General features: G+C 36.0%; 1 protein-coding gene across 2 annotated transcripts in view; it reads right to left on the bottom strand.

Annotated features, from left to right (window-relative positions):
- Window positions 1–2,937: 2,937 nt before the first annotated feature.
- The window catches only part of adad1 (adenosine deaminase domain containing 1 (testis-specific)), a 12,143-nt gene continuing 2,853 nt past the window's right edge, over window positions 2,938–12,227 (bottom strand). Inside the window, exons 5-12 of one of the 2 annotated variants that reach the window (XM_046860041.1) lie at window positions 11,936–12,007; window positions 11,713–11,838; window positions 8,148–8,271; window positions 6,505–6,675; window positions 4,913–5,145; window positions 4,415–4,649; window positions 3,772–3,904; window positions 2,938–3,532 (exon numbers count right to left, since the gene is read on the bottom strand). In XM_046860041.1, coding sequence (XP_046715997.1) covers window positions 3,419–3,532; window positions 3,772–3,904; window positions 4,415–4,649; window positions 4,913–5,145; window positions 6,505–6,675; window positions 8,148–8,271; window positions 11,713–11,838; window positions 11,936–12,007 — 1,208 coding nt within the window. In that variant the 3' untranslated portion in view covers window positions 2,938–3,418. The remainder of the gene's footprint in view (window positions 3,533–3,771; window positions 3,905–4,414; window positions 4,650–4,912; window positions 5,146–6,504; window positions 6,676–8,147; window positions 8,272–11,712; window positions 11,839–11,935; window positions 12,008–12,227) is intronic. The other variant, XM_046860042.1, reaches the window with a different exon arrangement.

Raw genomic sequence — 12,227 nt, 5'->3', positions numbered from 1 at the left:
GCTAATTACTTGTCTTCATTACTTTTTAGTTGCCAGAAAAATTTGAAAGCTGCTTCTGTGGGAACAAGCTGGAACAAAAGCCATATAAAGAATTCCTCGGTAACCTCCGGATACTGCTCCAAAAGCTGTACAGCAGTTTTTCAAAATAAGCCTAAACATCAATGTATGTGCCGAAAAAGATTACTGCAGAATACCTCAGCTGTGAAGTAATCATTGTATTTTGGATTTCTAAGATTGATTTGTAGTAACGGATACGAATTGTAACTTCTATGAAGCTATTTAGCGAAAAAGGTTCTCATGTTTTTTTAAAAGCACTAAAGTTTTATCATAAGCTTGTTTTTTTTTTATATTTGGGGAATATTTATATATTTATCTATTTATAAAATTTATTTAATATATAATATAAAAATGCTTATAATCTGAAGAGTAAAATAAAATATGCTTTTTCTGAAAGTTGCATTTGATTTGTTGATTTATTTCAAATTAATGTAAGACCTACTTGTATCAGTGTATTTACACCAGGTCATTTAGGAATCTAAAAAGCAGCATCACACATGTATCAACAGGGGAAGTCCTAAAGATTGACCTTTTTATATTTATTTTTTGGAAAAAAGTAGTTTTAAATAGTCCAAGAGATTGCTAGCTGTTCCACTGCGAGGTGGACATCAACATGACTTCATAAGGAAAGTCCCTAGTTCTTAAAAAGTTGCGTGGCTATAAACCACAAACACGGAAAATGAAGATACCTTTACCCACTCTTACTAATAATACTCATGCCCACCATTTCCATATCTGGACGCATACTTCATCATTCTAAATCACACGTCACCTGTCAATGTCCAACACAGCTACTAAATCAAACTTTCACTCTTAGCACAGAGCAAAACACACATTTATTCATTTGTTTATTCCTTTTAGTTTTACTTTTCACAAAAATTATTTAATTGTGAATATTTGTCAGCCAGGATGCAAGGGAAGTAATAACTATATCAATGTAAAAAATATATCAATGAAAAATAGAGCAATAGGGCTTGACTGAGCATCAGCATTACAGGGAAATAGGAGGTCCACTGTCTTTATAATAATATTTTTTTTTTTTTTTTTTTTTGAGACGCCAACAAAGAAACCAACAGTATCTCTATTTCTACCACTTAAAAGAGCAAAGCAAAATCTAATATTTACTGACATTAAAAGATGTGCAAATTTTACAGATGATTGATCTTGGTTTTTCAAAAGCAACACCCACCTATACAGGAAATGTTTTCAAGAATAAGATCCAGGATGTTTTCTAAGCCACATACAACTTGAGAGAAAGTTTAAGAAAAAAAAAAAAAAATTAATAGCCACAAATTGTTTCTCTGTACTGGAGGCTTATCAAGGTTTTTTGACAGTAAAAAAATGTTTAATAGTTTACACTATTTCATTTCAAAATACAAGCCCTACCCTTTGTCATTGTAGTCATTATCAGATCTATCAAGGTCATGTGGATATTACCCAAAGTAAAAAAAAAACTAAAACTAAAAACAGATTTCCTTATGCATGGAGAAAAGTCACTTAGTGGGTGCATATCCCTATCACATTATGATTCATTTTCCTCTCCAACCTTCTGCAGCAAATAAAAAACCCCTATAAGCACAGAGTCCAACATTAGTATTAATATTCACAAACTACTGATGCTTAGATTTAATCACTTGTTAAAATGGACTCATGCAGCGGGCCATTATTAAAAAAAAAAATTACTTCTGGATTATTAATCAGAAGAGATGAGTAATTAATCTCATTATTTGTGATGTTATATGCATTCTTGTTAGAATTTATCAGGCCTGACAATTATATGCTATATTTGGTGCACGTCAGCTGCACACTAATACACTCAAAAAGGTTTTATTTTTTTCTTCCCGTACCACTTAACTACACAAAAGTTTGCAATGCCGCTTCTAAGATATAATATAGCAGAAACAGACACTATTAAGCGGCCTTTAGCCAACATAATAGTAAGACATTTGTATCACAAAGATTTTGAAGAAATTTATTAAATGTTTCTCATATATCTGGTTATTTTTCAAATCCATCAAAGCACAGCCTTCAAAAAAGTTTTTATGCGCTTTGTATAAGACATATCAGGAGTAAACCATTACACCGAGAGCTGCCAAGCTGGTTATTTCCCACATCTCTGCGCGCACACACACACACACACACACACACACACACACACACACACACACACACACTAAGCTGAAGGACAATGTAACACACAAAACAAAATCACATAAGGCCTATGGAATACAAGCCAAAGTTGGTTATACAGAGCGAAAACATTAATGCAAGTATTATACAACAATCTTCAAAGCTACCTGTGCTCACCCAACTCTTCTCCTCTTGCAAGCAAAAATTGACTTCAAGAATAAGAATGATCCTGTCTCTTTCACACATACAAATATTAAATTCACCTAGTTGCACTATCACTTTTGACAGGAAGCCGAGGTTTCCTGTGTACTACTAGTAACAAGAGAGGATGCGAGCTCCCCTCAGACCGTAACCTTTCGAAACTAGAAACATCACTTCATAAAGGAACACCTACCTCACCTCTACCTTATTTAACTTGCTGATTAAAAAACAAAATAGATTCTTAACTGGAATATTTGGAGTCTGGGAAATCAAATAAAATTAAAAAAAAAGGTTATGAAAATCAATCTGCAATGTCTCACTGAAGAACTTGTTTTTGTTTTTTTTTCACAATTATTAAACTATTTATAGAGTTAAAACTTTTGTGAAATGGCTTGGAAATGTAAACCTGTTGCAACACTCCAAACTGCATTATTACTTCAGTAACCAAAAATGTTTATTATAAACGTAAAGAAATGTCTGACCAGTGAGTACAGATTTAACAAGAAACATTACCATATATGTAGATACATATTATAAAAAACATTTTAATTCAGATGGAAGATATGTTTATTTGCTTGCTTTTAATTTTCAACATGCAACATATTACTTTAATATAACAACAATGCAACATTAGAAGTTGCACACAAGTCAAGTAAATGTAACTTCGAAATCAAAACTACTCAGGAAAGTTACTGTTATCAAACTACAACAATTATTTTACATTTTCATATCACCCAGACCAACTTCTCACCTTTTAAAGCTTCAAGTAAAAATACACAGAGGAAGAAAAAAAAAGGAAGAATCTTTAGTCTAAATATATAAATTGTGTTCCTTATGCAACTGCTTTTAAATGCCTTTAAAGTGTTTTTTTTTTTGTTTGTTTGTTTGTTTTTTTGTTTGTTTTTTTAACTGAAGATGCAGAGTATAAAGTTTCAAAAATTTTCCTTTTTAATGCTAAATGGTTGCTAAATTTCCAAACATTTCCTCCAAAGGTGCTTCAGACTTATTACAGTCATCTGTGGACTGGCTCTCACATTGTCAATTGATCACTGATAGGTGGTTTTTCGACCCACTGTCCATAGCCCCTCATGGCCAAGTAAGATTTCATAACGTTCTTTGCCTCCTGGTATGATTTTGCCATCATCTGCATTTTCAAGAAAAAACAACTACAATTACACATTCAGATTAATTTCAATCCAATTGATCAACACCTTGTTCAGCCCAAAGGCACTTATTATTATATTAATAGTTTTTACCCTCTTTATATTAATAGATATCCCATAGTTGTGTCAAACTGATTATTAGGTCATAAAATTTGATTAAAACTTTAATTGCATTTGTTTCTAAAAATAAAAGTAAAAAACATTTTATTATGTTTAGTACCTTCGCCTCCCTGTAGGAAACTGCAGCTAGTAACTCCTCTCTCTGTGCTTCTTTCGCTACCAGGTTGAAACGGCTCAACATGGCAGCTTTACACAGACGACTGGCAAGAGCAGGACCGCTTTTAAAGGGAGACCTAAAGGTCATGCAGAAAAACATAGAGAAGAATTTTCAGTAACACATACACAAGAGAAGCAATTCTATACAATAAATCTAATAAAAAAAAATTATATCCCAAAGTATAATATTCTGAAATATTTAGTCTAAGACTACAGGAATCAGAAAACTAGGAAATTACACATTTAGACAAAAACAATAGTTGATCAAACTGTCAAACATCCCCAACTGGAATCTGAAGAAGACTAAATGTTACAAAATATGAATAGATGAGGCTATATAGCAAATAGCCCGGGGTGATGTACACGCTTTGTATGAAGAGTATATGAACAGATATATGCAGGTAACTATGCATACAAAACACCTGTGTGTGATGGTAAGACCAAATTTTCTTAATTTCATTCAAGTCTAGTTGCATTAGGGAGGTCATCGATGTTTAATAATAAGTAAAGTATTATTTAGGAAAGTTGGTAGTTCTTTGCATTTTTTTCTTAGAACAATTGGAAGACAGATGATCAGGAAAACTTACTCCGCCACAGATTTGCCCTCCACACAATCTACAACCTCAAAGGAAACATCTCCTTGGCTCCAGTTGAGGCTAAGAGTCTTCTGGGTGCTGTGGGCATCTGTGGCGATCGCAGAGGGCACAAGGCTTATATACGGCCGATACACACAGTAATACATGGGCAGCTTGGGGGTAATGCCATCTACTCTCCAATTTACTGCAATCTCCATACCGTGTGGTTCAGTGTAACTTTCATCACCTAAAGCCAAAACATACTGCATGTCAAGAGGCACAGCAAATAACAGGCTACTAAAACACATACACCAATACAAACTGCATAAACAATTATACAACCAGGACATGCATGTACACTATTACAAGTATGACAATTCACTGGGTACATTAATTTAATGTGGTCTTAATTTTGTTATGAACAATAGGAGCAAACCAGTATGTCATCTTAATTTATCATGAAAAGAGAGAGATATAAATTGTTTATTCTGGTTTAGGTACAGCATTTACCTATGAGTATGCTACTGACATAGATGGGCTCAATGAAGTGACTCAGTAATGCGCCCTGGAAACCCAAAACCTGCCACTGTGTGATTTTGTCAGTAGCTGACATACTGATGAAGTGAGAACCACTCTGGTCAAGTGTTGAAGAGAACACAGAAAAGACCTTCCCATCTACAGTCACATGTAGGCCGATCTGATTATTTACTTCCCATGCTGAGATGGACAGAGGGTTCAGACGACTAGCAAGAGAGAAGAGAAAAACAAAGACAAATATTTAAAAAAAGATAAATATCTATTTAAATAAATAATTTGGGCAAAACTTAAATAAGTTGATTTGCTAAAAGAGCTCATTTTAGCCATTTAGTTTATCTAAGAACATAAACACTCCAAATATCTTATAGCCTATGTGCATGTCATAAGGCTAGTAAGCTGAACAACAGAATGCTGGCAGGTGGCTCCTAATGATGATGATAAAATGTGCCAATATTTGATCCCAGTGACAATAGAGGGAACAATGATCACAACATCTTTTTAGCGAAGCCTACACATAACATACGTCTCACATCATAACCTTGTGCTCCAGAACATCTGATCACATGCACATTATGAACTTGTGCTGTTAATATCATGAACAGCAGCTACGCTAATTTCTCTCCACTGCTTCTCTTTCTCTACCCATCCCGAGGAATCCTGAGGTTTGGCCAGCTCCAGTACCGTCCCACCTCATGAAGATTATGGACCTTTAAAGAAGTAGATGCCAAACTCGCAAACATCCCGAACCATCTAGAGACGTACCAGTGCCAATTGGATCCCCACTACATGTGTGGAGTTTTGACATTGGACCTCCTGGAGTGTTTAAAGGCTCTGGCATGGAGAAGCTGGTGTTGGATCTGTGATGATCACAAATGTTGAGCTATTTTATGAGTTGCTCAGTAGCTCCTAGTAAAGACTGTATAAGATTATAGATAATGTTCTTTCTACAATCACACACTCCAGTGCTCATGTTAGTTCTCACTCTAGTGTTCTGTATTATTGAAAGATTTATGATCAAACACTTGATGTCACCCAAATGAGGATGTTCCCCTTTTGAGTCTGGTTCCTCTCAAGGTTTCTTCCTCATAACATCTAAGGGAGTTTTTCTTTGCCACAGTAGCCAAGGCTTGCATCAGGGACAAATGCACACCATTCACCTTGACTGTTGATTTCTGTAAAGCTTCTTTGAGACAATGTCTGTTGTGAAAAGCGCTATAGAAATAAACTTGACAACAAAATCTAAACAAAGATCCAAGTCTGTGCTATAGGAAAACAGACCCCTAAGAGAGGCAATATTTATTTGTCTATGCCACATGAATCAAATTTGCCATGCCATTTGTCACACTCACCGAGCACTTTATTACGATCACCTGTATACTAACTAATTTATGCAATTATCTTGTCAGCCAATCACCTGCCAGCAGGGGAATACATAACAGTACTAGATATAAGGTTTAATTAGCTGCTGCAATTCATACTGATTCCAGAGATTAATCACATAAAATGATAAACAGAAATGTGAAACATGTGTTTAGCTTTCTAGTGTGAACACTGTCACTCCATACAGGTGAGAGGGCATCTGGGCAGCTCCTTTTGGCATCTTATTGAGGTACAAATGCAGGGTGATGTGGCTCTTCAGACTTAAGAGTTTGGTGTTCACATCCAACTGGAAAACTGATTTTTCCTCCAGAGAGTGATTCCTACTGTAGAATAGTAGCAGGTGCCTGTACAAATACCTAAAATATATTCATGAATTCAAAGTTACCTTCAACTCATTTACACATGATCAACATTTAACATAATTGACAAAGATGTAAAAACATTAATTGAGATCAAACTACACATCAGACCTAAACAAACTAATTCCCAGAGTGCCACCTATTTAAAACATACACTTTGTGTACTGGCAGTAACAGTGGGTAATATGGTAAAAATTGGTATCTGCATATAAACAATCTAATGTAACATTCCCTCAATTTCACAAAGGCCATAGTAATTAACCTGTGTTTTTGTATTATTAGGTGTGCTGCTGAACAAATGAAAAAAAAAAAACCTTTTGTTTAAAATCCAGTGAATATGAAAGTATTGGAGTATTAACAAATTTCAAATATATATATATATATATATATATATATATATATATATATATATATACACACACACACACACACACACACACACACACACACACACACACACACACACACACACACACACACACACACACACACACACACCACAAACTAGGGCTGAAACGATTCCTCAAGTAACAAGTAATTTTAATACAAAAATTCTTTGAGGGAAATTATTTTACTATTTAAATTATTTTAGTCCATTTAACTACACACTTGCGTTTCTCCGCAGACCGATCCGCACAGAAGATGCTGCAGAAGGAGAAAACAGTGAGGGGGCATAATGAAAGCCCGTTCCCAACACAAAAAGTTTGCCTTGACTTTTTTAGCCAGTCGGGCAGCATCACCCCCTCAGTAGTGCCAGAAAGCTTTACACATTGAAAACTAAATGGGCTACAATCAATAGAATCACAGGGAATGAAACCAAGCCTTCGATCCCTGGAGAGAACTCGGTCTAACAATCAGCTCTGGAGGAAACAGAACCAGACATGAAACAGAGGAGGCCACACGTTCAAACTTCAGGCAAGAAAGAAAATAAATAGGCAAACGTTTTTGTGGCAGAAACGGCTTTCATAAAATTCAGGCTAAAGAAAACAACAAAGTTCCAAAAGTTTGGGATCATTTCAAACTAAAACACTGTACATTTACTTTTTTCCCCAGTAATCTGAAAGTTACTTTTATATTTTTTTATTATGATTATTTAATTATACATTTATATTTTGATGTGACATGGCAATTAAATGCACTCAATGGGGTTAGTTTTCACAGATATTCTTGTGCAATTTCAGCAATAAAAAGTAACTTTTCTAAAAAGGAAAAATTAATTGTTCATTTTAAGAGACTTGTCTTATATTCTCTTTTATATTTATTATTGCTCTTTAATAAATTAAATGTACGTCTTATCCAAGTACTCGATTAATCGTAATAATTGGTGGAATACTCCACTACTAAAATAATCGATAGAAATAAACATTGCTTCATTAATAGAGGTTATAAAAATAAATTGCAGAATAAATATTTTAGAAACATCACATTTGCATTGTTTGTTTTGCTCTACAAACAAAAAGATGACTGACCTCATGAGTGATCTTCGTGCAGTCACAACAGCATGGGAATCATGAAGAATGCGTCCATTAGGTGCCAGACTTTGTTTTGTGTTATAGTTGCCTGTACCAATAGCCACCACTTCACACCCATTTGCTGCAGCGATAAATAGTACAGTTCTGAACAAAATGATAGCCAGTATGTTGAAACTAAGAGCATCTGCTTGAGTTCTAATGTTTTTCAATTAAATGACAAGTACGGTAGTATTTTTTAAACGAAAGCAAGAACGCATAAATTAGAGAGAGAGAGAGAGAGAGAGAGAGAGAGAGAGAGAGAGAGAGAGAGAGAGAGAGAGAGCGAGCCAGACAGATGTTTAACATTAAATCTTTAAACTGTTAAAGTGTGTTGAGTCTTTTATAAATAAATTAAACATTGCAATCATTGGCAAATACTTGAAGTATATGTTGAACACCCCATTAAAATCCATATATTAACAGGGACCTGAGGCAAATAAATAAAGCCTAAACATGAATCTCTTATTAATCACTATAAATAGATATTGTTTAATATAAAGTCTTTCATTGTAATGAATTGTGACAAGTAATTGAATTACTGCAGTCTTCTATGTAGTCAAGACCATTAACAAACCATGAGGGAGAATCTAGGCCACTGCAAGCTGAACTGTGGTCACATGCACATGCTGAAATTGTGGGAAATATTTCGGTTGAACGATCTGCACATGCCAAAATTACATTCAAACAAAAAAAGAAGTAAAAACCATGTTAATTTCAGTAAGTCTACAAAAAGTATATATGCATTTAAAAAAAAAAAAAAAAAAAAAAAAAACTGTAAAGAGGATTTTTTTTCTACTAATATAAAATATTATAAATCAATTGTCAGTCCTAAGAAAACCCAAGGTCAAGCATTGGGTCTCAAAAGCAACAACTAGCATACTAGAGAAGAGAAACCGAGCGAAAAAGGCCTTCAAAAGTAGTCGTCTGGAGAGAGACAAGAAAATCTGGCAAAACCTCAATCAAGAGTTGGAATCGGCCTATGCAAACGACCAAGTTCAACATCTTGAGGGCAAGCTACAACAACTCAAAACAGCAGCAGCCTCTGGTCACCTTAAAACAACATGGGAGATCGTCAACGAACTTGGCAGGAAGAACATGTCAAAACATCAACACAAAATGAAAAGAGCAGACGGAAGTAGTATTAACAACAAAAAGGATCCACGAGATGAGTGGAGCGACCACTTTAGAGATCTTCTCAATGTTCATTCCAATTTATCGAATGCCGATTCAATACTCCCGGCACCAAGTGAACTGGATATAAACGTTGGTCCTATCACATATCAAGAGACCCTTGACAATGTACAACAGCTTTAAAATGGCAAAGCACCAGGATGCGACCTCTCAATTACACCTGAAGCACTCAAATATGGAGGCCCAGTGATAATTGAACTTCTCCACCAAATCTGCAACGACGTATACAACCAAGAGACTGCAAGGCAACTAACAACCAACATCATAGTTCCTCTTGCCAAGAAAGGTGATCTCACTCTCATGACCAACTACAGAGGAATCAGTCTAATGTCGATGGCAATGAAAGTCTACAACAAAATTCTACTCAATCGAATAAGAGAGCCTATAGACAAGATCTTAAGACCCAATCAGTTGGGCTTTCGTCGAGGAAGAAGCATTTGACTCAATAAATAGAAGAAAAATGTTCGAAATACTGTGTCATTATGGAATCCCAATCAAGTTGGTCAGCACAATCAAGACCATATACAACAACTCCAAAAGCGCAGTCCTAGTCGAAGGAGAACTAACAGACGAATTTGACACAAGGAGTCCTACAAGGAGATACTCTTGCACCTTTTCTATTCATCATAGTCATTGATTACATCCTGAAGAATACAGAACTTACTCAATCATGCGAGATCTCATGGCATCAACGGCTTTGTCACTCAACCAAGACAATGTCAACGAGAACCAGCAACAGCAATTTTCAACCTTGATTTCGCAGTACTTTAAGGTAACCTAGAAAGAGCTCAATCCCAACTCAATGAAACTGCCAAACAAGCAGAACAGGTCGGGCTCATGGTGAACGTGAAGAAAACAGAAGAATTCACTAACCAGGATAAGAGTAAAAAATTAGAGCTAGGTAGAGTAGAGTTCGAGCTGATCAACAAGTACGTTCTCTATCAACCATTCGAAAGACACGGGCAAAGAAAGCGTGGTAAACCAAAGCTTCTCTACCCGCAGTACATGGGCAAATTGATCAACAGTCACACACACACAATATTGCCAAAAGTATTCACGATTGTCTGCAGTCACTTGCAAATGAACTTGAGTAACATCCTATTCTTAATCCATAGGGTTTAATATGAAGTTGTCCACCCTTTGCAGCATAACAGCTTTAACTCTTCTGGAAAGGCTTTCCACAAGATGTAGGAGTGTATTGATGGGAATTTTTGGCTATTCTTCCAGAAGCGCATTTGTGAGGTCAGGCACTAATGTTGGATGAGACGAGAAGGCCTGGATTGCAGTCTCCGTTCTAATTTATCAAAAAGGTGTCCTATCGAATTAAGGTCAGAACTTAGTGCAGGCCAGTCCAATTGTTCCAAACCAAACTCTTGCCTTGCTTTGTGCACTGGTGCGCAGTCATGCTGGAACAGGAACGGGCCGTCCCCTTGCTGTTCCCACAAAGTTGGGAGCATAAAATTGTCTCAAAGGTCTTGGTATGCTGAGGCATTAAGAGGTCCTTTCACTGGAACTAAGGTGCCGAGCCCAACTCCTGAAAAACAACCCCACATCATAATCTCCCTCCATCAAACTTTACACTTGCCACAATTCTGTCATACAAGTGAAGCTTGATTGGTCACTCCAGAGAACACGTCTCCACTGCTCTACAGCCCAGTGGCATCAGGTGCTTTGCATTGCACTTGGTGATGTATGCAGGCTTGGATGCAGCTGCTTGACCATGGAAACCTATTCCATGAAGCTCTCTACGCCCTGTTCTTGAGCTAATCTGAAGCCCACAGAAAGTTTGGAGGTCTTTAGCTATTAACTCAGCAGAAAGTTTGGCGACCTCTGCACACTGTGCGCCTCAGCATCCGCTGACCCGCTCTGTGATTTTACGTGGCCTAACACTTCGTGGCTGAGTTGCTTCATTACTAATCGCTTCCACTTTGTTATAATACCACTAACAGTTGAATGTTGAATATTTAGTAGCGAGATTTCACACATATACATACATATATACACACACATACACACATGGGCATATTCTAATTGCTTCTAGACTAGCATAATCTTTGAGAGCAAAAAGCTGCTTGTTATACAAGCTTATCATATAGAACTGAAACAGGAAGCATGTTGGGCTAGTTTGTTGACCAAACTGCAAGGTTCAACACAAAACAGCTGAAAACATACTAAACTACTACTAAAAACCTTTGCATTATGCATTATTTTACCTTTTCACTTGTTTAACTTCCTTATAATTACTAACTTGTTTCTATCCAATGACAAATTGAAAATAATTACATTACTTAAAAAATAAATAGAAAAACACTTCACAATCATGGGAACTTACGATATTTTATAACGAATGCAGCAACTGTCTCACCACAGCTGGAAAACTGTGGATAACTCTCCGTCAGCTTGAAGAACATGTCCTTAACGGCACTGGGAACCTGATCTTGAACAGGATTTTTCCTTTCTGACTCGGACACCAAAAAAAAAAAATCTTTTGGTCAAAAATCCTGAAGAGGATTTATGTTCACAGTTTTACCTTACTGCAATAAAAATACATTTACCAAACTTGACCCTTCCATGTCTGGCGTCTGAAGTCAGGGAGTTTTGCGCTTTCTCTGGTACAGGAGGATCTGCTGTTAACGAAATTTATGAACATATTAATTAAATGGAATACTAAATACCACAAGTGATGAGAAACTTTTTTATTTCATGTTTTTATTCCCATTTTTAACAATTATAAGAGCAAAATTCATTGCTACTGCCATCATTACCCACCGTCAACAACAGTTTCAGAAACTGTGCAATTTTAAATGTTGAAATGATGTGGCTAGTATTTTAATCTTCACGTTACAG

This window comes from Silurus meridionalis, chromosome 10 (assembly GCF_014805685.1).
Source record: "Silurus meridionalis isolate SWU-2019-XX chromosome 10, ASM1480568v1, whole genome shotgun sequence".
Classification (NCBI taxonomy): domain Eukaryota; kingdom Metazoa; phylum Chordata; class Actinopteri; order Siluriformes; family Siluridae; genus Silurus; species Silurus meridionalis.
This window is presented reverse-complemented; position numbering and strand designations above follow the sequence as displayed.